Source organism: Euphorbia lathyris, chromosome 8, assembly GCF_963576675.1.
Source record: "Euphorbia lathyris chromosome 8, ddEupLath1.1, whole genome shotgun sequence".
NCBI classification, from domain to species: domain Eukaryota; kingdom Viridiplantae; phylum Streptophyta; class Magnoliopsida; order Malpighiales; family Euphorbiaceae; genus Euphorbia; species Euphorbia lathyris.
Genome location: NC_088917.1, coordinates 77,404,947 through 77,430,633, shown reverse-complemented (window position 1 = coordinate 77,430,633; position 25,687 = coordinate 77,404,947). Strand labels below are relative to the sequence as shown.

The 25,687-nt window shown below is 35.1% G+C and overlaps 1 protein-coding gene and 2 long non-coding RNA genes across 9 annotated transcripts; 2 read left to right on the top strand and 1 right to left on the bottom strand.

Annotated features, from left to right (window-relative positions):
- Positions 1-5,796: 5,796 nt before the first annotated feature.
- On the bottom strand, positions 5,797-10,267 carry LOC136202026 (uncharacterized). Of its 7 annotated transcripts, none has more exons than XR_010674261.1 (9): positions 9,326-10,266; positions 9,016-9,123; positions 8,048-8,167; positions 7,838-7,962; positions 6,955-7,092; positions 6,697-6,883; positions 6,256-6,347; positions 6,044-6,075; positions 5,797-5,970 (listed from the first exon to the last, which is right to left on the bottom strand). It is a non-coding gene; the product is annotated as an uncharacterized lncRNA (long non-coding RNA). The 7 variants fall into 7 exon arrangements; XR_010674264.1 differs by having other exon boundaries at positions 5,797-5,951; XR_010674263.1 differs by having other exon boundaries at positions 5,797-6,075; positions 8,048-8,179; positions 9,326-10,267.
- A 3,029-nt stretch (positions 10,268-13,296) lies between these two features.
- LOC136204240 (uncharacterized) lies at positions 13,297-16,392 on the top strand. Its single transcript, XR_010675096.1, has 3 exons — positions 13,297-13,806; positions 15,091-15,182; positions 16,045-16,392. It is a non-coding gene; the product is annotated as an uncharacterized lncRNA (long non-coding RNA).
- A 406-nt stretch (positions 16,393-16,798) lies between these two features.
- Positions 16,799-25,265, top strand: LOC136204006 (uncharacterized). Its single transcript, XM_065995209.1, has 9 exons — positions 16,799-16,816; positions 17,142-17,310; positions 17,499-20,332; positions 20,421-20,795; positions 20,965-21,453; positions 21,966-22,496; positions 22,780-23,556; positions 23,769-24,598; positions 24,756-25,265. The coding sequence occupies exons 1-9, from the start codon at positions 16,799-16,801 to the stop codon at positions 24,997-24,999; spliced, it is 6,267 nt and encodes a 2,088-aa protein (XP_065851281.1). The 3' UTR covers positions 25,000-25,265.
- Positions 25,266-25,687: the final 422 nt, after the last annotated feature.

Genomic DNA, 25,687 nt, shown 5'->3' with positions numbered 1-25,687 from the left:
TCGTAATTCTGTCAATATGATCCTCTTTTGGCGACAGGTTTGTAGAGATTGACACGAAGGTCGTACCATAAAATTTGTGGTGTAAAATTCTGCCGCTAGAGATTATTAATGACTTATCATTTTTCTTAGTTGAGGTGGACGTAATGTGAAAGGTAAGGTGCTGCGTCTTTGTGTCACATTCGTCTCTTAAATTAGATATTATTAAAGGAATTTGAAATAATGTAGGAATAATTAGATATTTTTTCGTTTTCGGGGAAGTTGTCCGTAAGGAACAAGCGTTCAGGGGAAGCAGTCCCTCCAGCTATTCTCATAAGCGAGTATGGATTCCCCTTGTACCCCACTTTTATTTTACTGTTTCAGGTTTCCCGACCCGAGCTGTGGCCGACAAAGGAAAAGCATTAACGACAGACCCACAACACCCAACCGAAAGAGGTCCCCCCTCGTTCAGCTATGAGACGATCAAAGTAGGAGTTATCCTGTGTCGTACGGGAACTAAGTGCTATTTCTTTTAGTCGGATTCTTTTATTATGGCCTCGCCTAAAATCAAGAGCATTTCATCGAAATATACGCTCTTCCTTTCAAAATTAGGCTATTGAAAGTTACCTTTCAAGGGAAATAAAGTTTCACATTTTCTTTTGAATCACCTAGCAAAAAGGCCCGCCTATTCTTCCACGAAAGCTGTTAGGAAGGGGGATTCACAAGAGGAGGAAGGGATAGAGTAAGCGAAAGCCTCGTGAGAGAACCCTCTCTCGTTCTTGAAAATACCCCCACCAACAGCGAGTCCCGGAGCCCTCAAAACTCACCACTCATTCCCATATCATTGTAAAGCCTAAAAAACTCTGAAATAGTTTTCAGGTTTCGAACTTTAGCTTTATAGAAAATCAAAATATCGTCTGCCTATAGCAGATGGGTCGGGAAAGATTATTGTTGACATAGCTACATAAAATCCAAAGAATTGTCAGCAGGAAGCTAAGATATTTTTTTGGAGAAGGAAATCTGCGGCCTTGGAAAAAAGGAGCCGCCAATGAGGATTTCTCTGTCTGACGCCTCTCGAACAACATAAATAACTTTTAATGGTTATGGCAAACCTGAAATCATCCCAAACCTCCAAGATAAAATTTCAACCAATTGTGTCAAAAGCTTTTCTAATATTGATATTCAAATCCATATTGTCTTTGAAACACTTTTTATTTAAAAACATTGATTCCTTAAAAAGCCGCAATGATTCGGTTTCAAATAAAAACCAAATTGATTATGGGAAACAATTCTAAAGGCTATAATCGCTAACAATCAAGAAGAATTTTTGTTATAATTTGAAAAATGAAATTGCCCAGTACTATTGGACGATCATGCTCAATCGGGAAAGCATCATAGGTTTTAGGTAACAGGACTATAATATTGGAATTTAAACTTGGTAACATAGCTCCAGATTCGAAGAAACTCTTCACCGAAGCATAAACCTCCCTCTACTTGAAAATTCCTAATCTCCGACAGCAAATTTCAGCAAAACTACCTAATGCTGTTGGTAGGAGAGTAGGAGAAGGGTATACAAAGAGCTCTCCCGCATAGACCTCCAAATTTAAAGGGATCCAATTTTTATTATTATACAAATATAAATAAATTATTGTTATTAACTATTATGTGAAAAATTAAGTGAATGTTAACTTATTCAAAAAAATTAACGCCCTAAGGGTCTTAATAGGTCCAATTTTTTTTATTATTATTATTATTATTATTATTATTATTATTATTATACAATATCTAATTTAATTATTTTAATTATTTTTATATGTTAAAAATCAAATTAAAAGTATTTTGGTATTTCATTTTATAGAAACATTATTATTATATGAAAGTATTTTTTTTAATGAATAAGACCTAATTTTTTTTCTTTCATTCAACACATGGTCCCAAAAATGTTTGACAGCCATGACTGTCGGTAAAGTGGTTTAACGGAACTGTCGGAAATAAACCATGTGTAAAATTGTCCATGCTAATTTTGTTCAGGTTTTGTCCTGCCAGAAGTTTCCAACTAAATGCTGATGGAATTCCGTCAGACATGCTGACAAGAATTTTACAGAATTGTTTGCATCAGAGTATCATTCCGTTATAATATTTTTAGGGAAAAGTACGAAAAAAATGCTTGTAGTTTGCTCAATTTGTAAACAGAGGTATGTGGTTTAAAAGTTTACAAATAAAGGTCCGTGGTATATTTTATTTGCAAAACACAATTAAGTTCTGATTACAACCAAAGACATTTTTATCTTAAAAAAATTATTTTTACATATCGGCAAAATACAATCCTCGAAAAAAACAACTTTCTAAATCGAAACAATAAATAATACGGTGAAATATTACGTTTTTTACTAATCTGATAGTTTATAGACTGAATTGATATTAAAGTTCATTTTACACCGTTGTAATTTGATTTTGGGATCCGTGTTTTGTCAATATATAAATGTAATTAAAAAAAAATTAAAAAATGCATTTATTGTCATCAATTACTTAAAATTTTAATTTGAAATACTTTGTTTTGTAAAAAAAAGCATACCGCATAGAGGTATGTTTTAATGCAAGAGGAATTTTAAACCACAGACCTCTATTTGCAAATAAAACAAACCACGAGCATTTTTTTCGTACTTTGCTCATATTTTTATTCGCGGAATATCCCGTTCCTTATCATTCCGTTATAATACATTTTTTGATGGAATTCCATCTGAATAATTTAAAGAAAAGTTAATATTAAAAAACAAATATTTTCAATAAATTGTAATTCTGATTTTCATTGTATCATTTTCAAGGTGACTTTTTAGATTACACATAAATATGAAGGGAAAACCAAAAATTTACATGTGAGACTATAACACCAATATTTAACATTTAGCAGGTTCTCCGTGGAGCATAAATCATTCACTAAAGTTCTGCGAGTTTTCTTTTTATTTATTATGAATCTGAACAAATATTATGGATCTTTCGATAATGAAATATAATATTCATGGTTGCATAAATCTTCGGTAGTATTGCTTCGGTATTTAAAAGCCCTCCTAAATTTTGTTTATCTTGACATTTTTGTAGTGTAATTTCAATATTTCAAGATGGTTGAATTTATTAAGAGGTATGTTTTAATGCAAGAGGAATTTGGAAAATTTCCCCAACTTCATAAATCTAAACTCCAACACCATGTAGATATTGTCCGTTGTAGATGTTTTGGCATTGAAGAAATTAATCATTGTGAACCACAATACCATGTAGATATTGTCCGTTGTGGCACAAATCCAACAGCTTGTACCTCACGACTTTAAAACGTGTCTCCATGTATTGATTGTCACTTTTCTAATAAGTCTTAATCACTCTCTCTACATTTCCAACATGGAATTCAGTTCATCTTGTCCATCCGCATTCTTAGAACCACTACTTGCTCAGGCCTTCTATCCCGACACCACCCACTTCCAACTAGGTCGTGACAGGAAGAGCTGGAAAGGGTTAGAGCCATCAAACTTGCATTCAGATGGATTGCTTCCCAATCAGCCTCTGCTAAGATTTCTAGTGACTTCAATGAGCGAAGCCCCGCACCTTGTGATGCTTGTCTACTGTTATCAAAACGGTTTGAAATTTTGGAAAAATGATTTAATTAGAAACTGTTTTTATTTAAGATTTAAAATTATTTTACATCATAAAAAATATAATTTCTAGGGTTACTGTAATTTATTTTTAAATTCTAGAAATTTTACGTATTTAAATCGGATTTAAAAATGTTTCTATTCGAAAATAGGGATCTCATTTTAGGGTCATTGTCGGACTCTTTTGACCAGTTCATACTGAACTAATAACATGCATGGGATGAACAAAACTTTTGTCAAGCTCCACATGATGCTCAAGACGGTTTTACATCATCAAAAAATGCTATTTTTAGGATTACTGTGATTTATTTTTAAATTCCAAAATTTTTACTTATTTAAATCGGATTTAAAAACATTTTCATTCGGAAATATGAAGTTGCCGATTTCATTCTAGGGTCATTGTCAGACTCTTTTGACCAGTTCATCCTGAACAATAACATGCAAGGGATGAACAAAACTGTCGTCAAGCTCCACATGATGTTCAAGATGATAGAACAGTCGGGGGCTGCCCATCAAGGCATAGGGAAAGGGAAGGGCAAGGCGAATCCCAAGAAGAAAGAGAGATCTCTAGCTCTGTGGAAAGATCGTCTAAGGCTCCTTCCAGAGGTAAATGGAAGGCAAAGAGAGACGAAGGATATTTCCATTTGCATGAAATACTGCATTGGAAAAGAATTTGTCTTGTCTTCATTCAAGAAGAGGAATGAAATTGCAGCTTCTACATCAGGTATCTTCGAAACTTACTTTCTATTTCTTACATCATTAATATTGGGGCCTGTTTGGTTCAGCTGTTGCGGTTGCAGTTTCTATTAGCTGTCTGCAGTTACAGTAAGCTGTTAGCTCTTTGTTATTACTAGTGTTTGGTAAAATTATATTTAACTGTTGCTGTTCAGATTTAAAATGGACATGTTTCAAATTAATAAACAATGAAATTATAAAATGGAAAATGTGAAAAAATACCCATAACGTTTACAACTAGGAATAATTTTACACTTAACGTCTAAAATAGTGCACTTTTACACATAACGCTTATAGCTAAGAGTAATTTTACCCCTAACATTGGCAAGTTGGGTCGATTTCAAATATAATTTTACCCAACATGTCAACATTATAATAGGATCATGTATAAAAATACCCTAGGGTAAAATTGCTTTGGGCTGCCAAAATTAGGGGTATAATTGCACCATTTTAGACGTTAACGGTAAAATTGCTTCTAGCTATAAATGTTATGGGTAGTTTTGCACATTATCTTATTATAAAATAAAAAATGTGTTACACAAATTAATAAAAATAATCTATATAAAAAATAAAAAATTTATTAAACGCAACAAAATCTTATTTTTCTGGTAATTATGTTGTAGAAATATAAATAATGTTAAAGAGTAAATATATTTTATGGAAATAAAAAGGATAATTTTATCAATAACAAATAACTGCAAACAACTGTTTATGAAAAGCTCCAAATAGGAACTTTTCGTGAAACGCTCAAGACGCTACAGTTTCCAGAGAAAATGCTAAAAACAAACACCCTCTTAGATACTAGATGATATTCTTACATTTTTTTTTTGTTTAAACGTGCATGAGCCAAGAAGTAGAGTGAGGCAGTGCAAGCATGTACAACATGATGGGCCCAATGGATATGTCGTAAAGATTGTTATTCATGTTTATTTTTTGAATTATATTTATTACGCCTTATGGAGTTTGGTACAATTTTAGTGTTCCTAATTTGGATTAGGACACCGGTTTATATTTTCATATCGGATATTATTATTTTTCAAGTTATTATTTAGAATAAAAATTAGACGTCATCGAGAAGTTCCTTCAACAATATAGTGTTTATTGAATATTTTCCTACATATATGTCCATTCTATAATATGTATGGTTACTACTTTAAAAGTAATAACCAACTTATATTGGCTTGAACACGTTTAAAATAAAAACCGAAATCACACCCTAATCACTAGTGGAAAAAAGGCCATTTGCATCGGTTTTTGAGCGATGCAAAAGGTCTCGACGCAAATGCATTTGCATCGGCCGACGGCCGATGTAAATGGTCGAAGCATTTGCATCGGTCCTTTGAAATGGCCAATGCAAATGAGACTGCATTTACGTCGGTCCTTTAAAAGGGCCGATGCAAATGAGTTTTTAAATGAAAAATCATCATTTGCATGCAAATGAGACCACATAGCTTTGATTCATATATATTACATGGAGAATTTACATATACACAAATTAATTGACTCAAATTTTCTAGAAGAGTTTCCAGCTTTTAGCAGGATTAATTCTAGTTTTTGTTGTCCGCCTGACGAATATAGTCTTATGCTTCCAAACATCTGCAAAAAGCTTCAATTTCTGTACAATAGATAGCTAAGGGTTTACAATTCTAAAATCTGAGAAAAAACTAAGAATTTGAGGAAAGAGTTACCAGCAGAGCAGTAATTGGAACTTCTTCTGATCCTGCAAATCCAAAGATAGTAGCCTCTTTTTAATTAAGGAAATTACATCAGGTCCTTTAACTTGTATACCAAAAATAAAAAGTTGGGCAACCTTACATCACATTGCTGAAGCAAGCATACTTGAAATAAATTGATGAGTACATAAAGTTTGAACAAGATTTTATCAACAATTAAAGCTTACCCTGAGTCTTTGCTTCTCTTCTTCTCTTTCCTGCCTCAGCATGGCATATTCATCAAGCATAGCCAGGAGAGGAACTCCATTGAAAATAAAACCTAATGACTAACAGAATTAGGAATAAAACTATTAAAGCAAATAAAAGAATATGAATCTAATAAAGATTCTAAAAATAGTATGTTTCCTAACAAATACATGTAACAAATCTAAACTCTAGTTTAACCTCTTCTAATTGCGTCTACTTTTTATGTCATTGTAGAAAAAGTTTCCTAACTCCAGCTCCAAATTGTCTATCACATGCAATACATGCTTCCTTAAGGTTATAAAAGAATTTATAAGACATCATCATGCATTTCACCATCCAAATTACCAAAAGTAGACATTAAATGTTTTAAGCCACAAATAGCCTTCAGCTCATATAAACATATGTTAAGGACTAAAACTTACCAAGGGGATCTTTTACATCGATAATGGAATCATGAGTTGACTGATAAGACGAGTCTGACCGTCTCATCCAAATGAAAGTCTTTGGAATCCCACTAGGAAGCATTCTTAAAAATACTATGTCTCTTTATGGTTTCAGGAAATGGCTGACCAGTTTAGAGTCTATTAGACTAAGTAGAGTATGTGATACCTAGACATAACATGCACAATCAGCAACTGAAGTAGTTTGAATTTTGGTCCAAGAAAAGACAATATACTTACTTGCACAACTAGTTGATTACACCATAAGATAGCCTGCTGTTCCATTGACAGCCATACATTTTTCATGGCTATGCTACTTATCATAAAGCCATGAGTGGAAGGCACAATGTTATCCAAGGACTCTAACTTGGATCGCACCTGGAAATACAAAAAAGAGTTAGTTTATGGAATAAATCATTTTTACAATTTCTCTATATGATAAGGCAAGATAATGTGAACAACAGAATGCGCAGCTCAGTTAACACAGTAGCATAACATATTATGAATTAATAGCATCTGTACCTACATAAGGGACTGATCTAGATAACTAATATTGTCTTATGCTTCAAAAAAAAATCTGCAAAATGTGGGAGAGAGATAGAGAACCTGAGGGGTGAGGGAGGCAAGGAGAAAAGCTTATTAATTGAATTGAAAACACACAAAACATATAGACACACAAGATGAAAATGTACTTGAGATCAAATCAAAAGAAAACTAAAGCTGAATCTATCATGTCATGTTCACCTTAACTTTCCAAGAGGGAAAAAAATACAAAAGAAAAAAAAAACGGGGTTGATAGACACTACTGAAATTTGTTCAGTTGTAGAGTAGTGCATCCACCCATTTCCACTACAAATTCCCAGACTGTAACATTAGTAGCAAATAAAGAAAATAAAAAATTGATCAATTAAACATTCTCTGGAATAAAATTTCTCAAGACTACACATATAGCTTACCAGAAGAATACTAGTCGTTTTAGTCCATATTAACAACCAGGGATCATAAAGAGATATAGTGGTTCGGTTGTACTACTACTAATAGCCAAGATAGTTGCACCATAATGACTAGTAACGAGCTATGCCAATCAGTAACCATATGCCAATCAAGAACACTTCAGTCCTACCTTTTGAACCAGATTCAGATTCACCGAGGGACACTGCTCTCATTTCTGAACCGTTTTTCCCTTTGATTTCGTAAAGTTGCCTATGCTGTTGTTGTTTCATTAACTGCTCTTGCTTAACCTTATAACTACAAAAAAAACAAGATTAGATGGCATATTATATAAATGAACTTAGTAATTGGGTGCAAATTAAACAGGGTAAACTTTACTAACTTGAATGCCCTGTATTTGTTCATTAAGAGCTTGCTTAGAATGAAAATCAAGATTGGGGAGCAGTTGTGGATTTTTTATGCAAAATCTCAAATTTAGCTTTCTTCCCTGATTCAGGTCATTCTGCATTCCATACTTTAAGAGAGTGAGAACAACATGAGAAACAGTGATAAAATCAATACTTTAATGGAGTGAGAACAACATGAGAAACAATGATCAAAGCATATCAATCCAATCATCCAACAAGTAGACAGCTGGGTACTTTGTGGAGGTTTGTCTTTGAGACAATCCTGCAATGTTCTCAACTTGCTTGCCAACTGAAATCAATAGGCTCTCAAATGGATTATTTAGACTCAACTCTCATAAACAAGAAATATTATAAACAAATTAATGGAAGCAATATTACAAGTCATCTCCCCATAGAGCAAAAATGGTATGGGAAATAAACATAATGACCTCTAATTTAGACTTTCAAGCATCATCATGCTGACTTATGGAGTTACTAAATGCCTCCGAATGACTACAAACACAGCTTGGAACAGACTGAATAACATGCTTTGACTCCTTAATCCCACATGCTGCCAAAATGGTATGAGTCACAACTCTTGCAACCTCCTTGAATCCATTTATTCTTTCACATTCCATCAAATTGATGACATGTATATTAAGCAACATGCTTTCAGTAAGAGAGATTCGAAGACTCATGGGTTAGTTTTAAGTTTCAAAAAATGGTACACACACTTTCACTTGATAGTTTTTCACAAAAGCATCATTGAAAACGAGAATCAACAGCAGAAAACAATCACTTATTAGCTTAGTAATTCCAATCACTAAGATATAATAAGACTCAAAATAGTAAATTAGCAAATCATCGACTTGAAACCAAATTTATCAAGTTTAATTGCTTCTCATATTTTGGAAATCGGTAAGTAATCAAGTTTATCAAGCTTAAATTGAAATTGCCCAAATACCTTAGCGTTAAGTAGGAATTTCTACCAAATTATCAACTTGAAAACCAAATATGTTAAGTAGGCTAATGACAGCTTTCCATGTCCTTACTTTCTGAATTCCTCCTTCACCTGTTTTCAATTTATTTCATATCAGCATTTTAAGTAAAATGTTAAGGGTAATTTCATCGAACATGTTATGTGCATGCTAAAAAATAAGCCATAAACAGAGAGGAAAGATGAGGATAAGTCATAAGCAAGGTGTTACTTGGTTATCTTCGAGCAATCATTATGAATCTAATAAAGGCTTATACAGAGTTACTAGAAGACTTACCCGAACGGAAATCGAAAATGAGAAACCGAACACAACTCCATTGGTTCTGCCAACGTTTTAATAAAACGCCAGTCTGAACAGGTTCTTTTTGTCGAGGATATGCTGAAGAACCCACAGTTTCGATAGAATTTGAGACATTTGTTTTTTCTTCCCTCAGCTCCGCCGCTCTCATATGAAGAAGCCATTGCTAAGGAAGACGATGAAAAACGAGAGCAGAGAAGAGAGAAAGGAAGGCGAGATCGTAGGGAGCATAAGCTTGACTGGAGGTTTCGAAGTTCATCGTGGATCAGAGGCATGGATTTGAGAAGGAACAATAAGTTGAGAAGGTCGGCTAAATGAAATAGGAACCCTAATATATGATCACAAAGGGAATAGAAACACTACAGAGAGCAGAAAATACCACAAACAGAATATAAAAACTACAAAGACCAAAAAATACCATAAAAGGTACATCTAAAATAAAAGGACAACAAATCTCATACTTTTCTCGAATCCAAATCCACCTGAAAGCAGCTTCAAACCAATCACCATCATCTAATTTCTTCATACTATTCGGATCTGAGTCCTTTATATTGGTGCAACCCCGTAGATCTGTAGATCTACGTATAAGCTTCCGCTTTTGCTAAACCCGGAAAAAGTGTAAATGAAAGAGATATAGCTCACAGATGCAAATCAAACGAAAAAAAATCCAAACAAAAGTATGAACTTCAACTGAAAAAAAGAAACAAAACACCAATAAAAGCTAAAAAAGCAGGAAGAAAGCCATAGATGGGAGGAGGAAGAAGGAAGACAATCTTCCTTCTTCCTCCTCTAGATCTAGTTTATTTTTGTTACTGATTAAGGTTTAAAACGGAAAATGAGACCGGATTTGGTTTGGAAAATGGAAGAAAAAAGAAAAGATGAAGGAGGTGGAAGAGGGAAGGGGGGCGGCGAGGGCTCCAGAGGGATGTGAGGTAATCACGCAGCACCACAAGGTGAGGTGTGAGGCTATCACGCCTCACCACATGGTGAAGCGTGATAGCCTCACGCCTCACCTTGTGGTGAGGCGTGATTGCCTCACGCTCGCGTGCCGAGATGGGGAAAAAATGTTTTAAGGAACAGATTATTCGGATTACTCGAATTAACCTTTTACAAATAAGCTTTTACTCGGATTAACCTTTTAGAAATAAAAATTACCAATATAAACATTAAAATTAATTAATACACAAAACATAGTACATATAATCTCAAAAGTTCTAGTACAATAAAAACAGCTAGCAGTTCGCTCGGCGCCACGCGTCCATGAACTCATCCATCTCTCTCTTAATAACTGGAGCCTCCTCATCATGTCGGCTGGCGGCCGATCGCTGAGTGATACACCACAACCAGCTAACTCACTGTAGAAAAATAAATATTAAAACACAAACAAATGTAAACTAATAATAAATAATAATAAACTTACATATTCGTTGTTGGAGAGAGCAAGCTGGACCGGTCCACTTATGGGGCATGAAGGAGATGAGGATGTGAATATCATATGTACCAGTCCATGTATGCCACATCACAAGCAGTGGGATCGTATCCAACTGGCTGGCATCTCCTCCGATCAATGCCCCGAGCCGATGGAAATCTCCGCCAGGTATCATCAACTATGGCAGATGAATGCGTGATCCTGTATCATAAAGACTTCCATGACCGTATTGCTCTATCGGGTCTAATACGCTCAGCCGGGATAGGCTGAGTATATCCGACCTGATGTAAGACTTGATCCGGCATATACGGCTCAACAACGTCTCTACACCGTATCCAACCGGCGTAGGACACTCGTAGCCAATCATCATTAGGGACAGGACCACGTCACCTGTAAAAAATAATACTCAATAATAAATAATAATAATATACTATAAATAATACTTAAATTAAAATTAAAATTAAAATTATAAGTGATACTAAAATTATAAATAAAACTATAAGTAATATTTAAATTTTATAAAATACCTCGGCTGTCGTCATGCGGTCCAATTGTGCACGTATGGTCTCGAATCGGGCGGTCATCCTGCCTGGAATCCCGACTTCTCATCTGCATGCCCGAGGATGGTCAGCTGGGATCTGGAGTGGTAGTCGATGCGGCTGGACCACCGGGAAATACTCATATATCCACGCCTGTAGTAGGGTCAAACATCCGCAAATACTAGAGCAGTCTCCTCTGCTCGATATCTCTAGCTGCCGATATAACGTGGCAAGTGTAGCAGACCCCCATGAAAGTCCAGCTGCCCCTCTGACACCGCCATGAACCTCAACCAGATGGGACGGCCTGATCCTATCGCCACTCTTGTCGACAAACAAGGTGGATCCGAGCATAAGTCACATCCACGCCGAGGCTCAAGTCGCGTCATCCTTACCCTCATCAGTAAACTTGTGTACATCATTAACAAAAACACCTCCACCACTCCAGTATTTTCGGAGTGGCGACAGCAACTCCGCCTGATCCACCCCGAACATCATCATGCACATGGCATGCAGCCACTCAGTACTGCATAATTCGGAGACCATCGCACCGTCGATCGGGATACGCAGAATCTGCCATACATCATGCAGTAGAATAGTCATCTTCCCGAACGGCATGTGGAAGGAGTTCGTGTCAGGCTGCCACCGCTCCACGAACGCAGATATCAGTGGGGCGTCGAGGTTCTTGCACATGGTGGATGGAAGGTGAGACAACCCAGTCCTCTCGACCATATCACGCAGCTGTAAAATGACACATATACAATTTGAGGTTTAAGGTTAAAAATAATAATTAAAACTAATTTTTTTTTGCTAAATAAATTTTCCTCAGTTGTCGCACCACGTAACCACACCCCCAAATTTTGACATGCTAATGATCTGTTGTAGCATGTCAGAAACGATCGAAGCTCTCCTCTCAGCATCCGTGAGGCAACATGTCCTAGAAAACTAGGAATCACCGAACCATCAATAGGGCCACCATCCACCGGCCTAGAAACAATCCAGCTACGGTCCTCATCAGCTTTGGGACGTTTGCTGGTCCCTGAAATAAATAATACTAAAAATTTAAATAATACTAAAATTATAAATACTATACTAAATTTTTTAATACTTTACTACTTTAAATACTATACTAAAATTATAAATACTATACTAAAATTAAAAATACCTCTACTCGCAAAGCGACCACCTCTGCGTTGTCTGCTCGAGACCTGGGTCGGCTGCTCATCGCCACCCTCACCATCATCACCAGATACCGGCCGTCGCTGTGCCTCGGCTACCTCCTGAAAATAATCATCCATAAGGTCAAGACCAGGATCTCGATCATCAGAAGAATCCGCCTCCGCTCCCCCAATCTCGGGTTGATCCAACACAGCCTGCTTAATTGAAGCCCTCTGCACCTGCTGCGTCGCAGCCCCTCTCCGTCTACGACCTGATACATCAATACGGCGCAGTCTCATATGATGGGGTGTATCTTCTTCCGCGTCCATATCTAGACGACGAGTTGTTGACGGGATAGATTTCCCCGCGACAGTCGCTCGCTCCGTCTACACATAAAAATTTAAACAAAATTAAATTAAAAACAAATATAATTTACAACAACTAAATTTACCTATACAATTTACAACATAAAAATTTAACTAAAATTAAATTAAAAAGGAATATAATTTACAACATAAAAATTTAACGTTGTTGTAAATCAAACAAAAATGTAATTTACAACAACCAAATTTACGTATAATTAACATTATACTGCCATATACAACATAAAAAATTTAAACAAAATAAAATTTACAAAAACTAAAATTAACTGTAATTAAACAAATAAAATTTACCTACATAAAAATTAAATTAACAATTATTAAAATGACAATTATAACATATAAATTATAATCAAATTAATGTAAATAAATAACAAACAATTAAATTAAATTAAATTTATTTAAAAAAATAAAAAAAGACCCAAATAGGGTGCGGGCACCCATGGTGTGGACGTGATAGCCACCGTGTGGGCGCGATAGCTTCATGTCCGCACCTATGGTGGGGCGTATGAACATCACTTCATACGCCCGACCCCTATTCCGCCATTTTCTCCAAGTTCCTCAAAGATTAAAAAACGAAGCACAAATGGACAAAAAAACATGTAAATAGTACCATTAGTGCTTTGCCTTTACGGTGCCTCTCACGATTCATGCTTTGGTTGAGAAATTAGTCCCGATTTGATCGAATAATGTTTAGGATGTTGGAGAGGTTTTGGGATTTTTGAAAAATTAGGCAAAGGTTATTTCGATATATTCATGGGGCCAGGGGTGTGAAAGTGTGGCTATGTATAGTAATTCACTCCTCAAAACTCCCTCCAAAATCAATAGTATCTTATTCCTAGTCACAGATTGTACTTCAATGAACAATCTCAACCTACAGGCATCTACATTGGCTGCTGCCGGAAGAATTCAAACTTGGCCTCAATTTTCTCCAGCGAAAACCTATCTCTCCTCACTGTAAGTCGCAACAATCTCCCTCTAATTAATTACTTTTTGTCGAGTTCAAAATTCAAAGAATAAAGATGTTAATCGCATAATCTTCTCTCTAAATCCTAATATATGCATAATTATAAAACTTTTTATGAATAGTTGTGCTCAATTTCGAATTCCGAGCTTCAATTTAAATGTTATCTGTTTTTTTTAAATGTTATCTGTTTTGTTGTGAGCATTCACAGGAAGGGTGAAATGTTGCTTTTGTAAGAGATAGGTTTATTCTTCTGAAAAGAGTAGTTGATCCACAAGTACTTAAAGCTTCCCAATGTGTTCTGATGGGGAAAACTTTCCTAATGGATATCAATACTACTTTGACATCCTTTGAAATTTGTATTGTACATAGTTGTTTCTTTTACAGTTACAAGTTTTCAATGTTAAACAAGAAACTATCAGTTTGTAGCTTGCTTTTGCTTTCATTATTGGCACCAGAAAACTAAATTATGTCATTTTATACAAAACCTAACCATAATTATGTACTTAAGTGTCTGAATGTTGAGCAAATGATTTTTGTTGGTTATCTGGTAGTTGAACTTTATTGTTTTACTGGGCATACTGAAAGGGCTTTTCTGTTTTTGGTAACTAAAACTTTTCTGGCTTAAAAACAGTAATGTTCCTCAAACTATTCTAACTAAATGGTGCATAAATCTCTCTTACTATAGCTGAGGTAAGTTTCAGAATATGAGAAATACTTTTAGCTTCTAGGAGGAAGAGTGGAAAAAAGGAATTACTTAAAGGAAGTACTAAATGGTTATGCAATTCTGAATTTTGGCCAACTAATGCAAGTTTGTATGTGTGGTACTACTTGTGTCCCACAAAGAATCAAATTTGAATTCTGTTTCAAGAAATTTGGAAGGCTCTGAATATGATGAAGGAAAATGCAGTTGATTTGGAGAAAGATAATGAATATGGAAATGTAGATTTTCCTTTTATGTAAGATTTGAATTAACAAAGTTTTAGGTTATTTGAGCTAGGACATCTAGTTTTAGGTTATTTGAATTAACAAAGTAAAATTCATTGATGTTGTATATGATTAACTTTCTTTCTTGCTTTTGGGCCTTCATTTGCCTCTTTTTTTTTTTTTTCAATTGTTAATTTTTGTTTGTAGCTATCCTTCAGAAAATTACAAATGCGATGTAGCACTTGTGTTTTTAGATGCTTGTATTTGCTTTCATTTTACTATTTACTTTTGAAGAGGATGGAATTCTTATTTTTTGCATCTTCACCTCATTGATACCTTAATCATTCCAGAAAAAGGAGCTTGACGATGTTGTTGCTGAATTGCTAGAGGCTTATGACAACTATGGACATCATATATCGCCAATTGCATCAGCTGGACATAGGTAAGAGCCCCCGGAAAAGGGGGTAAATTGAAGTTTGGGTTTAGTTTAAAAAAGGTCACTGAATTTCATTCTGTTTCAATAAAGTCATTTCAACCAATTTAAATAGAAAAAACCACTAGAATAGTGATGTGACAACCATGCTGAAAGAACTCTTCTATATAAAACCTGACAGTCATGTCATGTGGCAACCATGTGTTTGTCACTTGACATCTAAAAAAAGTAAATATATATTTTTGTTGTCACGTAAAGTAAATAATAAATATAATTTTTGTTTTTTTGTTGTCATCATATCTTACTTAAAAGTCAAGTATTCATGTCACTATTTCACTATTTAGTTGATTTTTTTGTGTCTGAACTTCTGCTCCAAATAATCATGGTATTGTGTTTGGTTCTTGCCTATTTCATTGAGTAGAAAATTAAACCTGAAATTGATATGTTACTATAAAAAGTTGTCTTTTTGGTGTATAGTTTTATGTATTTTTTATATTTTAATAATTATATTGTTTCATGTATGCTATTGAAACAGAGATCACATGCATATGTATCGATACGAGTACATGGTATGGCTATTTATATTGGCAAATGTGAAAATAGCATGTCACATGTAGTTTTGGCTTAATGCATCTTTAGATCCTTAAACTTGGCAAGTTTTGTCTATTAACATCCTAAACTTTTTAAATAACCTATCACACACTTATAGTTGGCTTTAAAACCTATCACACATTTATAGTTGATATTAAAAACCTATCACACACCTAAAGTTGGCTCATTCGAACCTCCTGCACACAAAATTGTTGATTTGTCATCTTTGATATATGAGATGTAATACAGGACGAACTAATACGCTTTTTTTTTTCTATAGCACGGACAACGACCTCGTCTGTCGAAGATGACATATCAACGATTTTATGTGCAAGAGGTCCGAATAAGCCAACTTTAGGTGTGTGGTAGCCTTTTAAAACCAACTATAGGTATGTGATAGGTTTTTAATTCCAAATATAAGTGTGTGATAGGTTATTTAAAAAGTTTAAGGTGTAAATAGGTAAGACTTACCAAGTTTAAGGGTGTAAATATGTATTAAGCCTATAATTTTATGTGTTTTTTATATTTTAATCTTGTAATTATAAATAACAATATTTAGTTTGACTGGTCTGGCTGTTTGTGGACATAAAACGAGGCAGTGCTGAATCTGAATATGAAATAATGTGAGAAATCCAAATGAAAGCTGAGTCATTACCCACTAACTTCTATATTTAAAATTAGATAGGTTTGGCGTTGAATTTTTTTAAGTTTGATAGAATATATATATTTTCACACGTCATAATAATTTGAATAAGATAGGATCAATACAGTGCAATAAGACGTATATATATATATGTTTTTACTGATGATAAGTGATAGCATGATGCATTTGAAATAGTGAGATTGATAAATGCCTAGAGGATTTTTTTACTAAAGTCTGAATTTGTTTAACTTGCTAATATTAGATCTTTAATTATACTATTTAAGGTGTTAGAAGTAAAATACTCTTAAACGACAATGATATGGTTATTTTTATATATTGTCTTCATTTTGTGTTCTTCTGAATTTAGATATGCTTTGTTGTGGGAAACCCAATGGAAGTTGAATCACTAGTGAGTAACCCCTATAACCAATGTAATGGGTTTGATTCAAACTAATAAAGATGGATTCTCAAACTTAACTTGAATAAATTATGTGCGATTTTCAATAATGAACAAGCCTTTAAAAAAGATTGAACTTTTGAAAGAAATTATGGATTCTCAAACTTAACTTATCCCTTCATTTTAATTGTCTCTATGCACAATTTTTCTTCAATTCTTCCTTCATTCTCCATTGCCATTTCCTACCCCCTCTTCACTTTCACTTTCTTCAATTTCCATTTTTTCTACTTGCGGATGTTGATTTTTTCCACCATTTCTGTGTTAAACATCTCCATAGATTTTTTGCCAGAGAGGGCTTACATATAGCTCCACTCGTGGAGACTTCAACAGCAGCAGCGGAATCAAACACACCCTCATACGCCATCTCCATAGTTACTTGCTCTTTTCATTATGTGTCTATCATGCTCTTTCTTCTCCACAAATTCTCCACTCTTTCCATTTGAACGGTTTGTATCTATCAACGCTACTAGTCCCTTTCCGTTTCTGTTATCTTAAATTCTTCTGCTTAGACGTTTCTCATTCACCATTTTTCCTATCTCTTACTTTCTCTTCACTCTCTGTATTGTAATTAGCTGTCTTTGACCTAAATTTGTCTTTGCGGCGTTAGTCAAAATGGTTTTGGAATTAATTACAGATCCCATCAAACAATACGTTGTTATCCCTATCAAACGACACATTACCTATGCTTTCAAGTTGGGTAGAAACGTTCAAACTCTCCAGGATGGGGTTGAGCAGTTGAAGGACAAGAAAGACAGGTTGCAGCAGTCTGCTGATGAAGCTAATAGAAACGGGGAAGTGATCTATGGGAATGTTACCGAGTGGCTTAGCAGTGCCGATAAAACTATTGGAGAGGCTGCGGAACTGAATGAAGAAGCCAAGAACATATTATGCCCGAATTTGAAGTCTCTCTATCAGCTGAGTAAGAACGCTGAAAAGAAAGCTTTGGTGATTGATAATCTTCGGAATGAACAAGGATTAGATTCAGTTTCCTTCATGCCTTCTCTGCAGCAGTTAGTTGAGCCTTCTCTGTACAGCTGCGAAGCCATGCCTTCAAGGGTGTCGATGTTGAACCAAATCATGGATGCTTTGAGAGATCCTACTCTCAATATCATTGGGGTGTATGGTATTGGAGGAGTTGGTAAAACCACACTACTTGAGGAGGTCCGAGGAAAAGCCATACAAGAGAAGCTGTTCCAGTTTGGGTTAATGGTTTCCGTCTCTCAGAGGCCAAGTTTGAGAAGAATTCAAGCAGAGATTGCAGATTTCTTCAGCCTCAAACTATGCATGGAGGATGTTCGTGATAGAGCAAGTCAAGTGTATCAGAGATTGAAGAAACTCATCATTCTTGATGGTCTTTCGGAAAAACTTGACTTGAAAGCTACAGGAATTCCTTATGGGGATGAATGCTCAGGTTACAAAGTATTGATAAGCTCAAGGAGCAAGGATGTTTTATCTTGTGAGATGGGAACACAAAAGGAATCCTCAATCAATGTTCTGGAAGAAGAGGAGGCTTGGAATTTGTTTCAAACAAATGCGGCCAAGGCTAAAGACCCAAATTTACAAAGTATAGCAATTGAAATAACCAAAAATTGTGGAGGGTTGCCTCTTTTGGTTCAGATAGTTGCTAAAGAGCTGGAAAATAAGGAGTCGTGGGATGAAGAGTCCAATGCATGGAATGATATGCTAAATCGACTATCTGTTTTTGGGAATGATATACACAAAGTTGTTGAGTCAATATTCAATAATCTTGCAGGAGAGGATGAAAAGGCATTGTTCTTGCTCTGTGCCTTGTTTGCACAATCTGATATTCCCATCCAGCGCTTGTTGATTTACAGTATGGGTTTGGGTTTATTTCAGGATATTCATACCATTGAAGAAGCAAGGAATAGATTATTTGCCTTGATTGATAAACTGAAAGCTGACAACCTATTGATGAATAGCCGCATTGATGGATTTGTGATGATGCAGGATGTGGTTCTTGAAGCTGCTATCTCAATTGCATCCAAATTACAACATGCTTTTGGAGGTAGTGAAGTCAGATTGAGGGATTGGCCAACCCGCCATTGCACTAGAATTTCTCTTCAATACTGTGATGTCCATGAGATTTCTGCAAGCCTGGATTGTCCAATGGTAGAATTGTTTATACTATCTTCTGAAAACTTTTGTCTAGAAATCCCTGATTTATTTTTTGCAGAGTCTACTAGACTAAAGGTTGTGACTATTACAGGCATAAGTTTTTCGCCCCGATTGCCTTCATCACTTGGTTTCCTCACAAGTCTTCAATCATTGTGTTTGAACAGATGCCAATTGAATGATGTAGGTGTCATTAGAGAGTTGAAGCAACTAAAGTTTCTTAGTTTTGCAGATTCAAAGATTATTGAATTGCCTAGAGAAATAGAGGGACTCACTCAACTGAAGCTCTTAGATTTGAGAAATTGTTGTGATCTCAAAGTAATTCCTGCAGATGTCATATCAAAGCTGCTCCTACTAGAGGAGCTGTACATGCTTAACAGTTTTGTTGGATGGGATACCGTAGGCAATGTGAGGCTTGTAGAGTTACAAAATTTGTCCCACCTATCAAATTTGGAAATACAAATTGTAAATCCTAAATTGATACTAAAAGGCTGCGGATTCTTCTATGGATTGCGAAATTATAAAATATCCATAGGTGATAAATGGAATTGGGGTGGAAAATATGAAACATCACGGACATTAAAGCTAAAGCTAGAAGCAGATATTCATTTGGAGGGTGGGATTAAAGAGTTGTTGAGAGGGAGTGAAGATCTATATATAGATAAAGTGAGGGGGATCAAGAGTGTATTCTATGAGGGTTTTCCAGAATTGAAGCATTTGCACATTCAATATGATTACTGTATTCAACATATGATCAATTTGATTGCGTTGAGTACTCACCATGGCTTTCAAGTTTTGGAATCGCTGTATTTTTATAATTTGAACACCTTGGAGAAGCTTTATGATTGGAAAGATGAAGGTCTTCATTTATTTGAAGCAAGGGAAAAGATTGTATTATATCTAGATGGGAAAGGCTTTCCCCGATTGAAGCGTCTGGACATTCGAAATGATTATGCCATTCAACATTTGATCAAATCGACAATGCAAGCTTTCTGTCATGCATTTCCAGTGTTGGAGTCATTGTCTTTGAAGAATTTAAACAGCTTGGAGTCGTTGTCTTTTGGGAAACTGCTAATTTTAAATGTTACTGAATGTAATAAACTGAAGATTCTCTTCTCATTTTCATCTGCTAGATGTTTGCCACAGCTTCAAGAAATCGAAGTGGCATCTTGTGAAAACATGGAAGCAGTAATTAGTGAAGGGAGTGAACATCACAATAACCAAGTAATTGAGTTCACTCAATTGACATCCTTGAAGCTGAAGAATCTACCATATCTTAGAGGCTTTTGCAAAAGAGATGGAACTGGCCAAATGAAACTGCTTTTCGATGACATGGTGTGTTTTCTGTTACAGTCAAATTGAATGTTTTTATTTGCCTTAATTTTTTTTTTTAAATCTTAAAAAAGGAATATCTGATTTGCAGGTTTCATTCCCTAATTTAACAAGCTTGGTGGTAGAAAAATGCAAGAGTTTAAGGTATTTATTTACAGCTTCAATGGCGGAATGTGTTGAGCTACTCCAAGACCTGCGTGTAGAAGATTGTGAATTATTGGAGGAGATAATGCAGAACAAAGAAATTATAGAAATAGAAGAAGATCTAGGGAGCATCAATAAGATTGTATTAGCTAACCTGAATTATCTTTCACTTTTTGGACTTCAAAGCATGAAAAGGTTTGGCTGTTATCCAATTGAGTTTTTCTCACTCAGAGAATTAACCATTCAAAAATGTCCTTCAATGAACAACTTTGTGCCCAAATTTTCAGTCGATGAGAGTGATGGATACCTCTTCAATGAAATGGTAATATTTTGCTTCTTCATTTTTCTATATACATTTTGTTTTTCATTAAATGTAGCAAGTTGGTTCGATACCTTATAGATGTTGTTCATCTTTTAGGCCGCTCAATTAAATAAGCAATCACTGTACCAAAATTACTGCCTTACTAAGTGGAACACTAACTTGATTTCAGGTTACTTTTTCCAACCTGGAGATCATGATTGTGAGGAACATGAATACATTCACATATTTATGGGACGAGCAATTCATAGTTGATGATTCATTTCTCAAATTAAAATCATTGAGTATTGCACATTGCTCGAATCTGTCAGTTGTTTTTCCCTCAAATATCATCAGAAGATTCCAAAAATTAGAGACGTTTTATCTATCTAATTGTGATACGGTTGAAGAGATATTCCAATATCAAGAAACCGATTTTGAAGCAAGAAATATTGTGCAAGCATTCGCCCTTCGGGAATTGCAGATACTGAATCTACCCTCATTGAAATATGTGTTCCCAATATTCATAGCTCATCGCCTTCTGGAACTTGAGCATCTGGAGATACTTAACTGTAACCTGGAAGTGGTTATTGTAGAGGCAAAAGATAAGAACTCAGAAGGCACCTCTTCTTTTATTAGTTCTCCTCAACAGGATATTGCATTTCAACAACGGGTAAAACAGGTACTCTTAATTCCACTATATTTGACGTTTTTAGACTTCCAATGCAATTTTATTTTTAACTCTTTTCAATTTTATTCATATCATGGGATTTAGATAGTGTCTTGAGATTTAGAAAGTGGATTAAATCCATTGTTTAGAACTAATTAAATTTAAATTTGTGGATTAAACAATTTTGGATCTTTCGAAAATAAGAGTAATTTAGTCTTATTTATTCAATTTTGTCTTAAATTTAAGCCCACTTAATAGCTCTTTAATATTAATGAAAAACAATAAAAACCTCACATATAGCGAAAAAATCAATAAAAACAGCATGTTAGTAGCAGAATTTAGAATTTGCTATAGAACTTTGAATAGTTATAAAGCCGAAATATGTAGTAATGGTTTTATTTTACTCCTTATACTTATGTAATGCAATGGAAGAAATCAAGCCTGTTAATTTTTAGCATATTATGCTATACTAAATTAAATGGCTTCCGCTATATTATCATTTATCTGCGAAATGTTTGGTGCAGCCTCAAGAAATGGAAATGTATTCCTTTGATAGCATGGAAGATGACCATTTCCATAATGAACAAGTGATAGATCTCCCTCACTTGTGCTCCCTTAAGTTGAAGAATCTGCCACATATCACAGGATTTTGCAGCAAAAGAGAGCGAGGTATTGGCGGGCGGGTTTGTTTCCCTAATTTAACAACCTTGGAGTTACATGAGTGCAAAGGTTTGAAGTATGTCTTTACAACTTCAATAGCGAAATGTCTTATGCAACTTGTAACACTTGAGATTAGTAACTGTGAGCTAGTGGAAGAGATAATTAAGTGCATGGAATTTGAAGAAATAGAAGAAGAGATCATACATAGGATTATCTTTTCCAAACTTAACTATCTTTCACTTGAGGAGCTTCCAAATTTGAAAAGGTTCGGCCGTGGATATCAAATTGAATTTCCGTCTCTCACAGAATTGAAGATAGAAGAATGCTGTGAAATGGACAACTTTGTGTCCAAATTTCCACACAATGGAAGTGATGAATGCATCTTCAATGAAATGGTCATGTTTTGCTTCTCCCATATTCTCCTCTCCCTCTCTCTGTCTCTCACAAGCACACACCCACACATATACATATACTCGTAGCAATTTCGTAAATAATAGTTCGTGCTACACACTATTACTTGCAAAACTGCTTTGAGGTTAAATAATAGTGTGAGTAGACACATTTTTGCGTATATTTGTAACAATTCAATTAGTAGCATTTTCGTTTCATGCATTTAAGAAGTTATGTTTGTCTGAATTGATTTAATACATTACTAATTAAAACATTAATGAAATGCAGGTTACTTTCTCCAACCTGGAAACAATGAAAGTTAGTCGCACAAATAACTTCAGATATATATGGCAAGAGCAATTCGGAGCTGATGATTCGTTTTCCAAATTAAAAACATTGAGAGTTGAATATTGCTCAAAACTATTATATATTTTCCCATCAAATAACCATAGCAGGTTCCAGAGATTAGAGACACTTCATCTATGTTGTTGTTCTAGAGTTGAAGAGATATATCAATGTGAAGGGTTTGAACAAGTAAAAATTGTTAAAGCATTTCGCCTACAAGATTTAGAGATATGGAATCTACCGTCATTGAAGCATATATGGAGTAATGATCCACCCAGAGCTTCAACTTTTAGATATTTGAAATCAGCTAAAGTTCATTCTTGCAAGGATCTGAAATTTGTATTCCCAAAATCTATAGCTTGTGGTCTTTGCCGACTTGAACACCTCAAAGTAAGTAACTGTGGTGTTGAAGTCATCTTTGTGAGAGCAAAAGACGATGAACACGAAAGTGTCTCTTTTAAATTTCCTCAATTAAGCATCCTTCAACTTGAGAATTTAAATGAAATGAGGAGTTTATACGATGGATCTTATACTTTAAGGTGCCCAAAGTTGAAACGTTTTGAATTACATGGTTGTGATCAAGTGATGACGCTCAGCTCCGAATTCTCAGCTTACCACCAACAAAATACATTGTTAAAATGTTTGCAAGTATATGGTGGTGATCAACTCATATTGGAATACAATATTCCAGATCAACAATTGCCATTTTTGGCTGAAAAGGTATACTTAAATGTAATTGGTTTTAGACAATGAATTTAATATGCTTTTAAATCGTAAGGCACTTTCTAAAGCGAATGTAAACGAAAAAAGCACCCGCCCTTCAAAGAGATAAATGGGGTAAGAGGAAGCAAAATGCACAAACTCATAGGCACTGCAATGCTCTTACCATGAATGTTTACTTAAATAAATTGTTTCTACTTTCTTTTTTTCAGTTTATTGGCAATTTGGAGGAACTGACATTAGATCATAAAGGCTTCAAGGCAATACAGAATGCTGAATTTCCAGTTGAATTCTCCAAACTCGAAAAACTTACACTGCGTAGTTTAGAAGAGGAATCGAATCCTTTACTATTTGATTTCCTTAGCCGATATTCTTTGGAAAAGCTGGTCATTGCAGAGAGTTGTATGGACGAGTTATTTACATTCGATGGTGAAATAGCACTCGGAAAGAAACAGCATAATCTAAGGTTAAAACACTTGGAGTTAGTAGCTGATGATAGTTTGAAGAATATACTGAAGAAAGGCTTCCGATTCATTCCTGTTCTTCAAAGTCTTCAGACTCTGAATGTTGAATTTTGTGGTTGCCTGATTAACTTAGCACCATCCTCAGCTTCATTTAAATGTCTTACAACTCTCAATGTATCGGCTTGTTTCGCTATGACAAGCTTGGTAACAACATCAACAGCCAAAACTTTGGTCAATCTGATGGAATTAAGAGTTTCAGAATGCTATTCGATGGAGGATATTGTTTTGGATGACGGATTTCGGACATCCAATGATCATATGATTAGTTTTCGTAGTTTGAAGCGTGTGGAGCTTAATGACTTGCCTGCACTCAATTGCTTTTGCTCTAGCAATCACGATTTTCATTTCTCATTGTTAGAACAAGTAATAGTGAAGAAATGCTTCCGAATGAAGCTTTTCTGTGGAAGATTAAGGACACCAAAACTAAAAGGAGTAGCATTTGAAGATGAAAAGAAGTGGGCTGGAGATCTTAATACCACCATGGCATTAGGAAATTCGTGTTCCAATTCAGATAACGGGTGAGATTGCTATCTTATATTTATATGTCAATATGCTAGTCTTCATTAACAAGTTTCTGAATATTAGTCCTCTTTTTATAAGGTTAGATTCTACTTCTTAATTTTGAAATTGAATAATATAATATAGTGAATAGAAGCTTTCATTGTTATGCTCCAGGGTTTCATTATTTACTGATCCTGCAGATGGTGTAGTTAACTTGATGATTCGGGATCCTGTCGGGATTACTCTTCCTCAAGTAGAAAGAGTGTTACGGCCTGCAATGCTGCACAAACTGAAATTGAAAATGCAGATGCTGAAATTGAAACTGCAGAATAAACAGATATTGAAACTCATGGCATTGACACGAGCAAGGAGAAGTGCATCGTTCTACATGAGTTTGCAAAACATCGGCTTGGCCTGATTACTGTGTAGTAGGAAACTTGGTTGTTTTCATGTTATGAATATTAGCTGTATGAGAATTGGTTTTGGTATTTTATTTCCTTGTTTGAGTAGAATTAGCAAATGTGGCTATTTCTAGCATGTTGGTTTATGTTTTTTTGTTAATTAGAAACTTTCAGCAACACTTGCTCTGGCATATGGTGTGTTCTGATTGTATTTCACTCCAAAGACAATGTGACTATTGAAAGAAAGGCTTTCTTATGGCAGTAAAAAGTGTGGATTGTTATTTACCGCTTCCAAATTACTTATTACCGCCTCCTCTTGACACTTTTGCCCTTTTCATTTTTTAAACTCAAAAATTGAAATTCTCAAATTTCTTCCAAATTCAAAAACCCGAACAACAAATGATTCCCCGGATAAGTATTTTTATTTGAAAATCGAATCGAAAACACGAGTTTCATCTTTGTATTCGGAGAAAATATTCATCCAAAATGTGCTAAACGGGTGATTCACACCATTCCGCCTAGGTAGAAACGGATGAACTATCCATTTCTGCCTAACTGGAAACGGGTGGATCACCCGCTTCTGCCTAGACAGGGGATCCACCCGTTTCTACCTAGACGAATGGTGTACATCACCAGTTTAGTACATTTTGGATGACTTTTTTATATATATTGATTAAATCGGTTAGTTTTTGGAGACGAATTTCA